The sequence below is a fragment of the Mesoplodon bidens genome (assembly GCF_964165515.1).
Source record: "Mesoplodon bidens genome assembly, chromosome: 11".
NCBI classification, from domain to species: Eukaryota; Metazoa; Chordata; class Mammalia; order Artiodactyla; family Ziphiidae; genus Mesoplodon; species Mesoplodon bidens.
In genome coordinates this window covers 95,707,880-95,723,258 of record NC_138167.1, presented here as the reverse complement: position 1 = coordinate 95,723,258, position 15,379 = coordinate 95,707,880, and the positions used below count along the sequence as shown (strand labels likewise).

Genomic DNA, 15,379 nt, shown 5'->3' with positions numbered 1-15,379 from the left:
AACTTTTATTTATCCAAAATAAACTGTAATATCTAGAACATAAAGAAATCTTAAAATTCAACACTTAAAAAGGATCCAATTAGAAAATTGACAACGTGAACAGACATTTTACCAGAGAGGAAATATGACTGGCAAATAGACTCATGATAAGATAGGTTTTCAACACCATTAGCTATTGAGGAAATACAAATTGAAACCACAGTGATGTATCACTATACATCTACTAGAACAGATGAAATAATAATTTTTAAAATAGTGATAATACCAAATGTTGGAAAAGATGCAGAAATACTAGATCTCTGTCATACATTGCTAGTGGGAATGTAAAAGGGTATAGCTACAATGGAAAAATAGTTTGGTGATCTTTTATATACTACCAAATGTAAAATAGACAGCTAGTGGGAAGCAGCTGCATAGCACAGGGAGATCAAGATCAGCTCAGTGCTTTGTGACCACCTAGGTGGCAGGATAGGGAGGCTGGGAGGGAGACATAAGAGGGAGGATATGTGGGGATATATGTATATGTGTTATAAAGCAGAAGCTAACACACCAATGTAAAGCAATTATACTCCAATAAAGATGTTAAAAAAATTTTTTTGTAATCACTTACCACATGATCCACCAATTACACTCTTGGGCAATTATCATAGAGAATTGAAAACTTAATGTCCATGCAAATATCTGTATATGAATGTTAATAGAAGACTTATTAGTAATGACAACAACAAAATAACTGGAAACAGCCCAAATATTTTTATAAATTAAACTCGTACATCCATAAAATGGAACACTACTCAGCAATAAAAATAGAATGAACTATTGATATATACAACAACCCTGATGGACCTCAAGGTCACTGTGCTATTGTCTTTTGCAAATGACAAAACTATGGAAATGGAGATTGATTAGTGTTGTGAGGAGGCATGGAGCGCAAGTCTAAGGGGAGAGCAAGAGGACATTTCTTTACGGTGATGGAATAGTTTTGTATCTCGTTTCTGGTGATGGTTACAGGAATCTACACGTGGGATTAAATTGCATAGAACTACACGCAGATACAGGAAAGCATGAAAAATGGTGAAAACTGAATAACGTCTATAGTCAACATTATTGTACCAGTGTCTGTTTCCAGGTTTGCTATTAAACAACAGTTATATAAGATATCACCACTGGGGAAAGCTGGGGGAAGGTTACAGGGGACTGTATGTATGATTTTTGCAACTTCCTGTGAGTCTACATTATTTTTAAGTTCAGAGTATCATAGAAATGCATTCTGTATAAAAATACATATATTATAAAAGGCTAAATAAGCAAATAAATTGGATCACTGTTATGGTTTCTGTGATTTATAGATGTCAATGATTCTATAATGCATGAGCCATTTGGCTTGTTTTCAAAATTAAATGGCTTAAATGATCTGTGTAATACTCTTTATAAACAGAAACTTGAAGCAAATCAGTTTTAGATGGATATCAAAATGAACACAAATTTTTTTAAAATTGTAATTGCTAAATATTTCATTTCAGTCCCTAAGGACCCACCGAACAACATGACATTTCAGAAGATACCAGATGAAGTTACAAAATTTCAGTTAACATTTCTTCCCCCTTCTCAACCTAATGGAAATATCCAAGTGTATCAAGCTTTGGTTTACCGAGAAGATGATCCCACTGCTGTCCAGATTCGCAACCTCAGTATTATCCAGAAAACGGACACATCTGTCATTGCAATGTTAGAAGGACTAAAAGGCGGACATACGTACAACATCAGTGTAAGAATACATAGCTTTTAATTATTCACCTATCTTACAAAGTTGGTTTACAAACTCAGCATTCAAAACTACTGCAGCTTATGTACATAATACATTTTTCCTATCTTTTCGTGGGATCGCTTAAGACATGCCAACTGAAAATAAATTTGGAGAAACAAAATTGCTGATTTTCTATTTTAATACAGCAAGTTCTGTGAAAATATGTAAACAACAAAGTTTGCACAATTATAGTGGAAATCCAGAAATAAAGCAGGAAGAAAATCCACGTTAAAAGTTAAAGAGCAGTGACCCCTGCTCACCAAAACTAGAGAAAGCCTGCGAGCAGCAATGAAGACCCAACGCATCCAAAAATAAATAAAATCGATAAATAAAAGTTAAAGAGCAGATATATATAATGAGATGATTCTGCCTAAAGAAAAACTGTTTCTGTGTGATTATAGGTGGAAAATGGAAAAACATTTCAAAGGCAGGTCAGAAATAACTATGTGATTGAAATTCACATGTATTTCACACAACTATTGCTAAAAGCTAATATCATTTTATATCTTAATTCTAAATTATCCATTTGGTAAAGTAAATATGTATGTGAGTTCATATACATACACCCAGACACACAATTTGTTTCATCCTTTCACTATTTTTGCATGTCTTGGAATTTTCAAACAGAATCATATAGTTCAGAAAATCATCTTTTAAGCAACATAGAATTCACCCTATACATTCATATAGCTCCATAACTAATCTTCCTATCAACTCTTTATATCAGAAAACTGTCATTAATAATCTGTGTTCCCTCGCGAACTTTATATCTCATTATATAATCTGACTTGCTAGGATTCTTGCTGCACGTACCATTAAATGAACCCCCGTTGTAGAAGATCTATTAGAAGGTGGTGGTTAAGGGAATGAACTGACCTAAGTTCAAATTCTGGCTCTGCTAGTTTCTTTCTGGGCAATTTCCTCTAATCTGTGCCTCAGTTTCCTTATCTGAAAAATTAGTAATAAGAATAGTAATTTCTATGTAGGATATTAATAGTTATGGTAGGTAGCAAGTGTGGTAACAGTTTTGGCTCTTGCAAATTAAAGAAAAAACAGGAAATAAAGTACAACCAATTCATAATTTAAAGAAAAACATCCGATTGTTTGTAAAGTGCAACATAGTGTCCTCAACACCTGAGAGTTTATTAGAAATGTGTAACTTTCGCACCTGTCCCAACCTACTGAATCAAAACCTACAGATCTTCTTTTAACAGGATTTGCAAGTGACTTCTTTCTCACTGCAAGTTGAGAAACACTGCCCAACTTTATTATCTCCCTTAAAGTTTAGATTGTAAAGAAATAAAAATAATTAAGCACTTCATAACATCACTTTTATTTTGAATACTTCCTTTTTAAAATTACATGCACCAATAAATATTTCCTTTAGATATTTTTAAGCTACATTTTATGGGCTTGGTTTATTTAGTATACCTACCACATCATGTATATTACTATTTTAATTCAATCAAAATACTTCTGAAACTATCCAGGGGGTGGAGGGTGGGTCACTAACGTATAAAACAAATTTATTAATTCCAATAAAGATATATGCTGAATTGCTTTATTGAATACAATGAAATTGGCCAAGTACACAGTCTTTATTTTACATAGCAAGATAAAGTGAATGAAAGAAGAGCCTGTGTCTGCAGCTTCCTAAGCACAAAGTTAATTGAAAGGATTCACATTTGTGTAAATCACCTGCTGTAGATACAAACAGAAATGCTTTATGTGTATATGCTGCATTATGCAGGGTATAGCATCAGGTACTTTGGGGCAGGGGTGAAGCAAGGCATAAAGGCCAACTTTCAGAGGGATGATTTAATACAGGAAAACTGGGAGGCTGAGGAATAGGGTTTCATCTCAGAGAAGGAAAAAAAGAGCGTCTTGAATATGGATTTAAAGAAAGCCGGAGTTAACCTGGCTACAGAGAGAAGGAACAGATGTTAGAGTAGATGAAGAGAGTGTAGACATAGTGACTTTTCTGCTCTTTCCTCCTAAAGGTTCAAACTGAAGCCACATCACTCTTGGTCTGTATGATAGGGCTGTTTAGGTCACTCAGCCTTTGTTCTCAGGGCTTAGTACCATAATATCCGTTGTAAGAACTATTTTATTGCTAATGTTCTTCCTCCATATATTAATTTGAGCGCAAGAAAATATAATTAACAGACTGTATGAGTTGTTTTCAAAAGTGTAATCATCTTAAAACGACATATAACCATAATCAGTTATACATACACATATGCAATAATTTGAAAATAATAACAAGGTGTTTCTTTGTTTTAGGTTTATGCGATCAACAGTGCTGGTGCAGGGCCAAAGGTTCAAATGAGAATAACCATGGATATTAAAGGTACATGAGCTGCCTTCCCATAAAATACTATTAATCAAAGAGTAATTATAATTTGTATTCTGTATTAGAGTTAAGGATGTAGTTAAGCTTTTAAATGATGCATATACATAAAATAAGCATATATTAGGTAATAAGTAATGTATGCTTATTCAGGCTATAATTAAAATGTCTTAATCATAATGCAAATTACCATGTTAATTACAGAGAATGCCCACTGCTATTTATCTTATATTTCCTTTCTGCTAAATTTAAACTTTTCTGAGACAAGGTTTGTAATTGTATTTTATGTTTTTAAAATTTTATTGAAAAGAAAGCTCCTTTAAATTATCCATGACTGGACTTTGACTAGTTCTAATTAGATTCCTTGACTGATCTTTATTTATTTTGAAAGTCAGATTCTTTTCAGTGAATCAAATAGTGCTTACTGAACTACCATATAATCAACTTGATGATTCTGACTGTAAAAGTAGATGTATCAATTCATTATCGACAGGGATTTTTTTTCATAGAAAATATACAAAAATTTGGAGACTGCCTCCCCCACCAAATCCCACAAAAGCCATAAAAGATTATTAAGAGGACTTCGGGGCATTCAGTCATTCAAGGTGCCTTCTCAAGACTGAAAATATGCACACAGTTTTGCCACTTCTCTAAAATCCTGTGTAAAACCTGCAGAGAGATTAAAAAAAAAAAAAAGTGTATTGACCTTTAGTAGAATTCCACCTGATGCTCCTCTCTCTGAAACAAAAAGTAGCTTTTCTCAGTCTTTGGTAAGCATAGCACAGCACAGTGATTAAAAGTGCCAGCTTTTAGGCTGAGTCTAGAGTCAAGTTGCTGAGGTTGAATTCTGGATTGGCCACTTGATACCTGTTTGACTTTGGACACGTTTCTTAACACCTATAAGCCTGTAATGGAGATAATACTAGTTCCTACCTCATAAGTTGCTGTGAGGATTAAAAGAGATAATCTTTGAAAAACCCATGGGACAGTGCCTGGAAACAAGCATTGTTAAGAATAAGAAATAATCACTAAGATGAAGCTGATAAATTTTACTTTTTTATCAATGGGTAGTTTATATAACTATAATACTATTTGTGTTATTTGCTTTTAGTTGATAAATATGTACTTGGAATGTACAAACTCCTGAAGTCTAAAAAAATATCAGCTACTTTAGAAAATGACTTCATAAAGAAGAGCTTACCTCATACCATCCTAATTTCTCTTTGTTATTTAGTGGCAGACATATCCATATATTCAGTATACAGGTAACAGTAGATGCATTATATTTATTTAGTAAAACTTCCCATTTCAGATACTTTGCTCATCCTCAGGTAGAGGTGACTAGTTCTGACTTTCCATGCCTTACATAGGGTGGATAGACTCATGACCAGTTATCTAGAGAAGATATATGAGTACTAAGGGGCAGTGGTTCGGTCCTAGAGAAATGAATTTTTCTCCAGTAATATGCATGATTTTATTAATGACATGGAGTGACACTGGATTAATAGTTGTCTCATTAGATTTGCATTTGACAGATAATGCCGAGTTGGATAGTACTGTCCCATGTCAGATCCTCTAACTGGAAACCTTGTCTTGGGGACTCCCCAGTGGCCTCTCTCAGTTTCTCAGAACTCCCTGGAACCTGAGGCCCTTCCTGCTGAGTCCTTTCTTCCTTCCTCCTCCCCATTCACACGTGTCAGGCCTGTGATCTTGCCACCTGCTATTGCCCCCTGCCCCTTTATTATCATAGATATTTTCCCCAATAAACTTCTATACATGTAATGTCATCGTAACTTTTATGTCTCAGAGGAGTGAGCTAAGGGATCAAGTCAGAAAGATTTGGTTCCAGTCTTGATAGTTCCCTCTTACCGCTATGTAGCAGAAGGCCATTTTCCTCATGTATAAAATGGAAATGATATTGCCAATTTTATGGCATTGTCGGAGAGGCTTTTTAAAAAGATTTTATAAATATGAGAATTGAAGTTTGATTAAGCAACTTACTGATGCTCAGCTAGTGTATGTAGCTATAAGATGAAATGAAACAAGAGGAGCTTCTACAAATATTGATTTTGGAGATACTTGCATGCATGGACGGTAAAATGTGAATTATCATGGCACTTTTAGAAAATTATTCTGGCAATATCTGTTAAAGTTAAAAGTACATGTTTCTTTTGTTCCAGAAATTCTGCCCTTGGGATTATATTCCATAGAAATAAAAGGATCAGTAAATAAAGCTAAATGTATAAGGCTGAGTAGTGAAGCAAATGTTCAAAACCTGAAGGAAAAGTGAATTCCCATCACTAGATGAATGACTGAATAAATATGATGCAGTTGCACCATGATATACAACATAGTATTAAGAAGAATGAGTTAGCCAGAACTTGGTGACTTGAAAAGATTTACACAAGTCTTATTTAAGTGAGAAAAACAGTATGTGGGGTAATTATAATACTTAATATAGCACCATTAAAACATATCAGTGAGAAGGATCCATTATGTGTGACTTTATGTATTTTTCTATGATTATGTGAACATAGAGAAAAATATGTGAGGATACCATCCAGATGTTTGGTATGGATAACTGCAGGGTTAGAGGGCAGGGCTCCTGGTATGACTAGAATAGAAACTGGTAAATCAGCTAAAGGAAGCAAAAGAAAAAAAAAAACATGAAAATACTAGTATGATTTAATGCATTGTGAAAATTATAAATATAGTTTGAATTTCTTTAATATATAAAGAGGAGTCAGATGTCTGAAAATCACACCTGGGTCCCATTATCTTAGGCAAGTCTCAAATATATAATTATACCATTAGGAGGTAATAATTGCTAAATATCTGCTGTATCCAAACAAAAATCTGTTTCATTTGTTATATTTGTCATCACTTTATCTGTAAATTACTGCATGAAAGGAGAATTCAAAATGATTTTCTCTGCAGAAACAAAAAATGAACTGGTAGTGATATTTCTTCTTTGTTTACAGCTCCAGCACGACCAAAAACCAAACCAACCCCTATTTATGATGCCACGGGAAAACTTCTTGTGACTGCAACAACAATTACAATCAGAATGCCAATATGTTACTATAATGATGACCATGGACCAATAAAAATTGTACAGGTGCTTGTAGCAGAAGCAGGAGGTATCATCACATGCCAGCTTATCTTGTCAAATTGCAGTGTGTGAACTGCTGAATGCTAGACATTTCAACTCAAAATTAGTAATATAAGATTGACTCCTGATTATTACACATCTCTTGAGTTTAATAGATCGTCAATATTATTAATTTATTATCATTAATTTTACTGATCATTAATATATGCCTAAAATATTTTACCAAAATTTAAAAAGGCATGGTTAAAATATGTGATTTATTTATTCCATATGCTGGTAGGATTGTTTTGATTTTGGCAGGATGGAGTCTTGACAGCTTCTTTGGAGGTGTGAAAGAGAGAGTTAGTTACCCTTGACTGAGGAATGTTTTTTCTCCGAGAAGTCATTCTCCACAATGCCTATGGATTCATGTGTGATGGGAATGGATAGGGTTCCCTAATTATCCAGGTAGATCAGCTGAATCATCCCTGGTGGTTCACAGAGTGACGGATGTTACATCCAGATTTTCCTCGTGCAATTATAGAAACACGCTTTATAAATGTGAAAATACATTTGGATATTACTTGTAATCATTATTTATTCTTTTTTCTGAAAATAGCTCAGCATGATGGAAATGTAACAAAATGGTATGATGCATATTTTAATAAGCCAAGGCCATATTTTACAAATGAAGGCTTTCCTAATCCCCCATGTACAGAGGAAAAGACAAAGTTTAGTGGCAATGAAGAAATTTACATCATAGGTGCTGACAATGCATGTATGATTCCTGGCAATGAAGACAAAATCTGCAATGGACCTCTGAAACCAAAAAAGCAATACTTGTAAGTATAGTTTATGCTTACTATGCATCATGTTAGCAAGCTAGCTGACAGCTTTCATCATCCATCTACCCTCTTGTCATCTTTCCAGTAAGTGCTGGGCATCCATAATGTATTGTGACCTAATGCATGATAAAGATCAACAAGGCATTGTCCTTACATCCCGTAAACATACAGTTGTAGGGAAAGGAGGCAAGCTTAAAAGTAATCATGGTTTGATGTGTTAAGTGACTAAGGGCAATATGAAAAATGTGCAAATTGGAGAACGCAGGTAGAATTTAATTCTTTATGTAAAGGGCAATGTGACTAATGTGTACTATTTTGTGTTTTTCATTCATTTCTCTGCCATGAATGCTAATGTCAGGTTTTTAGAAACGTGATCCTAGTCTTTCAGTTAATTATGGCTTCAGTTTACCTCAGTCATAGCAATCATTTTCAGCTTTTCATGCTATCAAACAACTGAATGAGGAATTGAAATCTTTACAATTCACTTTAATATTTGGTATTGTGTAGATTATAATAATCTAATATAAAAACCAATGCTGATATTTTAGCTTTATTAAATGCTTTGCGAAATTGGTTATTTTTCTCCTACTAAATTGACTGTTATTTTGTGTCATGACTATAATTTTTTAATTATTTAAATTATTTAATTTTCAAAATATAATTTTTACTACTAAATTTGAAAAATACAGCTAGTTTCATTTTTGCCTGCTAAAGCACTGTTAAATTCTTCATAAACATCCTAGGACAAGTTAACATTAGAAAAGTTAAGAGAAGTTAGACATTTGAAAAAAGAATGCTTTATTATCTGTTATTAAGTACAATTACTTGGTTTACTAAGTTATGGCCTGAAATTAATCATCATACAATAACAGTTACAGAAATAATATACCACAAAGTTTAATATTTATCCAAGAATTGTTGATTTTACATATTTTTTTCCAAAACATTTCATATAATCCATAAAATCATAAGAATTTGAGAAGAGCAGGGATTAAATTATGAAGTGCAATTTATTAATGTAGATTAGTTTTATATTTTAAAATGCTTGTAGGTTCATAGTTTTGTTTTTTTTAAGAGTACAGATTTCCTTTTTAAAATATATTTATTTATTTATTTTTGGCTGCATTGGGTCTTCGTTGCTGCCCGCGGGCTTTCTCTAGTTGTGGCGAGTGGGGGCTACTCTTCGTTGCGGTGCGCAGGCTTCTCACCACGGTGGCTTCTCTTGTTGCGGAGCATGGACTCTAGGAGCACGGACTTCAGTAGTTGTGGCATGCAGCCTCAGTAGTTGTGGCTCGTGAGCTCTAGAACACAGGCTCAGTAGTTGTGGTGCACGGGCTTAGTTGGTCCAAGGCCTGTGGGATCTTCCTGCACTGGGGCTTGAACCCATGTCCCCTACATTGGCAGGCGGATTCTTAACCACTGTACCACCAGGGAAGTCCCATAGTTTTAAAATAAGGTGAATTTCGGTTGTCTCTGTGGTGACAGAATCAACCAGTGATTTTTTTTTTTTAAGAAGATGTTGGGGGTAGGAGTTTATTAATTAATTAATTTATTTTTGCTGTGTTGGGTCTTCGTTTCTGTGCGAGGGCTTTCTCTAGTTGTGGCAAGTGGGGGCCACTCTTCATCGTGGTGTGCGGGCCTCTCACTGTCGTGGCCTCTCGTTGCGGGGCACAGGCTCAGTAGTTGTGGCTCACGGGCCTAGACGCCCCGCGGCACGTGGGATCCTCCCAGACCAGGGCTCGAACTCGTGTCCCCTGCATTGGCAGGCAGATTCTCAACCACTGCGCCACCAGGGAAGCCCTCAACCAGTGATTTTTAAGATTGATTTTCTTCTGCATCCATTTTGTATTTCATATGTCATGAAAGCACAGAAAGTGAAAATACAGCTGTGCACACTCGGAATTAAGAAGCATTGTTCTTCATTTGTTTATATTTGAACAGGGTAAGTTTTATATGACTATTCTAAATCTGGCTTATTGGCGTTTTCAAAGGTGGCTGAGGTATACCAGTTATTGTGCTTTATATTTATAAAGTGTGCCTGTGCAGACATTCAGTGGTTTCATCCAAGGAAGTCTATGAAGGAGGTGATCTACTTCATCTGATTAACCTGCTGACTCTTCATGAGTCTGGTCAAACTTTTGGTCACTCTCTCATGAAGTTCAAGAGGTCCATGTACAAGATAGTTTCACGTAAAGATATTATTTATTTGTCCTGGTAGTGATTGATTTCCAAGTTTACACTTTGTACATTAATTTTCTCTTTAACAAAAATGTCTTTTTCACAGCCATTTCTTAAATTATTCATAGAAAAAAGAAAGTCATATGGTATGTAAATTGTTGTTGTTTTTTATTTCATAGATTTAAATTTAGAGCCACAAACGTCATGGGACAGTTTACTGACTCTGATTACTCTGATCCTGTTAAGACTTTAGGTAAGACATATTTCGTAGTTTACTTTCATTTATAATCTCAACACGCTAATCACAGCTGTAACATTCATTAGTAAATGTATTAATCCATGACGAATGTTCTCAAGGATAAAATCATTTCAAGGTTAATAATCCTGACTAAGGAAAAAATGGTATTTATAATACTCTTTTAAGTGATGGATGTTCCATCTATTCAAATCTGGACATAGACTTCAATATGGTATTTGGTTTAGGCTGATGTGTGGAACATGACACTAAGCAAACATTTATTTGGCTGTTTAATATGTAATCTTATATGTAAAACATTTTTACTTCATAAGAAAAGAAAAAGGATTATGGAAACTTTCCTGAAATAATCCTAAAAGATAGAAGCTTACCTGTCTTTTTAAATTTTATTTTCTTTCTGATCAACTCTGAGTTATTCAATTATATCCACCCAGTCAGGCCTGAATAAAACATCAATACAATTTAGTCAGATGCAAGGATATTTCTTCTTCTTCCTTTTCTCCTCCTTCCTCTCCCCATCCTGCTCCCCCTACGACAGCTACTACTTCTTCTCTTCCCCCTCCTCCCCTCATCCTTCTTCACCACCAACTATCTAACATTAAATATTCTGGGCCAGACATACTCTGAGGCTCTTTGTATGTATTCACTGATGGGCTCTTCACAGCTGTCCTTTAATTTAGGTCAGTGGTTCTCAACCAGTGATTTTACTCTCCAGGGGACATTAGACAATGTCTGGAGCCATTTTCGGTTGGGTTGTCACAATTGTGCAGGCTGAGCTAGTGGCATCTAGTGAGCGGAGAGGCCAGGGATGCTGCTACCTATCCTACAGTGCATAGGACAGCCCCTCCAGCAACGCGTTATCTAACCCACAGTCAGTAGTGCTGAGGTTCAGAAACCCTGTTAGGTGCCAGTGTTAGTTCCACTTTACAGACGAGGAAACCACGGCCCAGATTAAGTAATTACGTGGCTCTGCTGGCACAAATTTTACAACCACTACAATACAAATGCAGGATTTGGACCTGGATTCAAATGTTGGCTCTACCACTTGAGAAAATAATTTAATTTCTATAAACCTCAGTTTCCTTGTTTGGAAAATGGTGATATTACCTGCCTTGAAAGATTTATGTAAAATAATATAGGTAAAGATATTAATATTTTATAGTTATAAAGTGTTCAATGCTTAATAGCTTCTTTTTGGATGAGTTATAATGGAAGATTTAAAAAATATATTTCCTTAGGAGAATTTGTTTCCCTAGGACTTCTCTGAGCAAATCACAGCTTTCTATTTCCTCTGTGTCAGGCTCTGAGAGGGTGGAACTTTGTGTGTTGTTCTGATCCACAGTATATCCACAGTACATCATGAATGCAATAGATTTCAGTGATAGTTATGGCTGGAAGAAGACAGAAAATGTTCCACCCTTTTCAGTTAGAAATCCTCATCTGGTTGTGGAACACTCATTGTATAAAAAGCCAGTTTCTGCAGCCTCCACTTAGCTAAGGAAACTTTGGACCTTGAAGAAACCAAGGGGCACACAGTTTGCTACATTAATGTTTATAGGGGAATAACCTATAAATTTCGTTGGCTGTGCTGTCTGCTTAAATAACATAAAATCACTGGTTTGATTAATTTTACGTAATCAATTTTTAAATCAGCTGACTAGACTTGTGGTTTTGAAGTTGTGTCAAGCGTTTCTGCATTTGACAGGTGAGTTTATCACACCCTGACATCACCACAGTAAATGTTTTGATGGCATCAACTTAACTTCCTTTAGGTTATAGCATTCAGAAACTACGTATTATCACAGCTAAATGGTGACCCGGTATATTTGCCGATGGAAGATAAGAAACATAGTACAAGTGGATTAGCTCATATGTCTTAGAGAGATGACATTTTGAGGATGCAGTGCTAAAAAGAGATCAGCATCAGGAACCATGGTGTACAGGGACGTGATTCCCAGATTCTGCTAAATGGCTTCCCTTTGGCCAAGGATGGGCCTCGTCCATCACTTTGGCCACAGGTAGTCTCAAGATGGCCCTCAGCGACGGTCTTCTCTTTCTTTGTCTCAGCGCCAAGGCAGTGGAATACAATAAGTAATTCTAGAAGATAGAAGAAATACACCATCAGTTCTCTGACTCCCCTTTTGGAATCATCACCACCACCCAAGTGATCCAGGTGCTAATGTTTGTGTGCCCTGGTAACAGCAGGAGTATGAGGGGATGTAAGATGTACAATGAACGGCAGAGCACCAGATCCTGTCAGGGTCAGAACAGTAGGGACTAGGGAAACCCAGGCTGGGCACAGTCAGTGAAATGCCATTGGGTTGGTAAGGGCTGGTGACAAGGAAGAGTCCCACGTGTCTACGATCAGTTTTTCAGGGTTCATATGCTACCTGGAGACCAGTGACGCCAGGATAGCCTTTCCGGCTCCTCCTTAGGGTGGCCTCCCATGGGCTCTCTCCTGATAGACAGCAGCTTTATAATAGGAGTGTGTTCTCTAATGCTTACTCCGATTGACCACAGAAAATTCTGCTATCTAGATAGTTATTTGTAGCTAGGAAAACAGTGCCAGGCAGGAGTGGAGGAAATTAAAAGGAGTGCAACCCTCAGTTGTGGTGAAATGAAATGTTCAGATTTGGAATATGGTGAGTACCACTGGAGCAGAATTCCTTGATGTCCATCAAAGTAGCCCAGTCATTTTGCTGGTTAATGGATGTAACACCATCCATTTCTGGCCTCATATTAATTTTTTACCTGGCTATTGGATATTGTGGTTCTGTGTATATCAGATTCACTCTTGAGTCAGGAACCAAAGAACACCCTCCAGAAAAGGTGCTGGTCTATAATTGACATTAATAAAAGGCCATAGAGTCGTAGAGTTTTTGGAAAAAGAACATTGCCGAGGAGGATATAGCAGAAGGACCCAAAAAGGAAATAAAGTTGACTGTTTCTACAGTGGGCAGCGTTCAGTGGCAAGAATGGCTTCACGGCTATGAGGATGGAGGGAAGCAAATAGTAAAATGCATTGGTGTAATATCCCTGGTGTCATTGTAAGCATACAAAGGATGTTTGAGGCCTTTTTTTCTCTCAAACATGTCATGTATTGGGATACAGGATAGCATTTGCAACAGGCTAGTGGCTCCCAGCATTTCTAACAGGCCTGCCCAACACTTAGGTGTGCATCCCACACTTCAGCGAAAGAAGTCTAGGTCCCATCTAGGTCATCAAACCACCACTGGATGTACTGGTATTTTGCACACCACAGGCAATGAGCTTCAAGTTGAGTCGCCCATCAATACAATCTTCAGGATTTAAGTGCCTTTGCAAAGCTGTGTTTCTAAGTTAGTATAGGACATGCGCTTACAAGACAGACCATTTTGATAGTGGTTGTGCCTGTCAGAGATATTATTTGGATGTTAAAATTAGGGGCAAAGAATCACTGATGAACTAAAAGGCTTAAGTTTTGGGAAAAAGGCTAACAGCAGTACAAGTGAGAAGGGGCCAGACAGGGCTTTGCTGAATAAGGATTGATAACATGGAAGAGGTTTGCACGTTGGGAAATCTTTATAGCCTGTAGGAACAATGGGAAATGACATGTGCCATCATTTTGGTCCTAAAGAAATATTTACAACTTACTTGATTTTGTTTTCACTCAGGATTGAGCATTAGGATTTTTATTAAGGAAATTCACAAGAATCCTTCTTAAATTCTTTTTTAAGGATCCTCCTTAGGCACATCAGTTTATGGAAACTGCTTGTAGGCAATGTTTTGATTGCAAGGTTTAATTATAGAGGATTCCTGTGATTTGAAAACCAGACACTGCTTTCTGCACCTCACAGGGCTTCATTAAGGCTGAACAAGTTGAAACCTTAAACCTCATGGCAAAGGCGCTCTGTGATTGTTTTCTTTTGTCATAATACTTCTCATTTAATTACCGTGCTAACAATGAAAAGTTCCAATATGCTCACTTGGGAACAGAGATAGGGAGTCACTCTATATTTTTTGCAGCAAAAGGATCACTTGCCCCCAGGACACCAGAGGAACAGGGGAAGGTTTTATGATGTTAATGAGGCAGTGGCAATGCGATGGCGAACCTCGTAAAAAAAACTCTGTAGTCAGACAAGCATATTTCAGGCAGTTTTGGCATATATGGAATTTATGTGACCTTGGGTTAGTTACTTAACAAATTAACTTCTGCAACCTTATTTCCAAAATGAGAATAATAATACCTACTTCATAAGCTGACTGGGCGATTAAATCAGATGAATGGACAGGTTAATGACTATGAAATGTTCTTAATAACGATACGAAACATTATTTACGTGACTAGCCCTGTATGAGTTTTTTTGTAAATAACCTCATGTATTTTTCACTACAACCCTATAACACGATTTCCTGTTTATAGGTATCCCCAATTTACTGGTAAGGAATCTGAAGCTGGGTCTTTAAGCATCTTGCCCGAGGTTACAGAGCTAGGAAATGGCAGAACTAGCTTTTAGACCCAGGCAACCTGACTCCAGGCAGTGCTGTGCTTATAACCACTGTACTGCGTTGCCTGGAAATCACTAAGTGCCCAAGTAGCTTTCGATTTCATTACTACTTCTGATTTTTCTGTTCCCGCAGACTTCCTATCTTTGCTGTACCATTTTCTCCTCTCAACATTTTAAATTATTTCTAGCTGTTCTCTTTGCATCTGCTCATCTTAGCTTTCTGAGGCTGACATTCATACATAAGTATACTGTTTTTACACATAAAGATGCAATAATTCCTTTTTGTTTTAACAATGACTAATTATGACTTTGCAACCTGGCCACTGTTTATCATCTACTTCTAATATTTTGCCAATATGATGTAT

General features: G+C 36.3%; 1 protein-coding gene across 1 annotated transcript in view; it reads left to right on the top strand.

The window, feature by feature from the left end:
- Positions 1-15,379, top strand: part of PTPRQ (protein tyrosine phosphatase receptor type Q) — a gene marked incomplete at its 5' end in the record, with an annotated part of 199,997 nt that overhangs the window by 134,776 nt on the left and 49,842 nt on the right. The window contains 5 exons of the mRNA XM_081249912.1: positions 1,524-1,768; positions 4,091-4,157; positions 7,139-7,297; positions 7,868-8,090; positions 10,451-10,524. Of these exons, the coding sequence (XP_081106038.1) occupies positions 1,524-1,768; positions 4,091-4,157; positions 7,139-7,297; positions 7,868-8,090; positions 10,451-10,524 (768 nt within the window). The remainder of the gene's footprint in view (positions 1-1,523; positions 1,769-4,090; positions 4,158-7,138; positions 7,298-7,867; positions 8,091-10,450; positions 10,525-15,379) is intronic.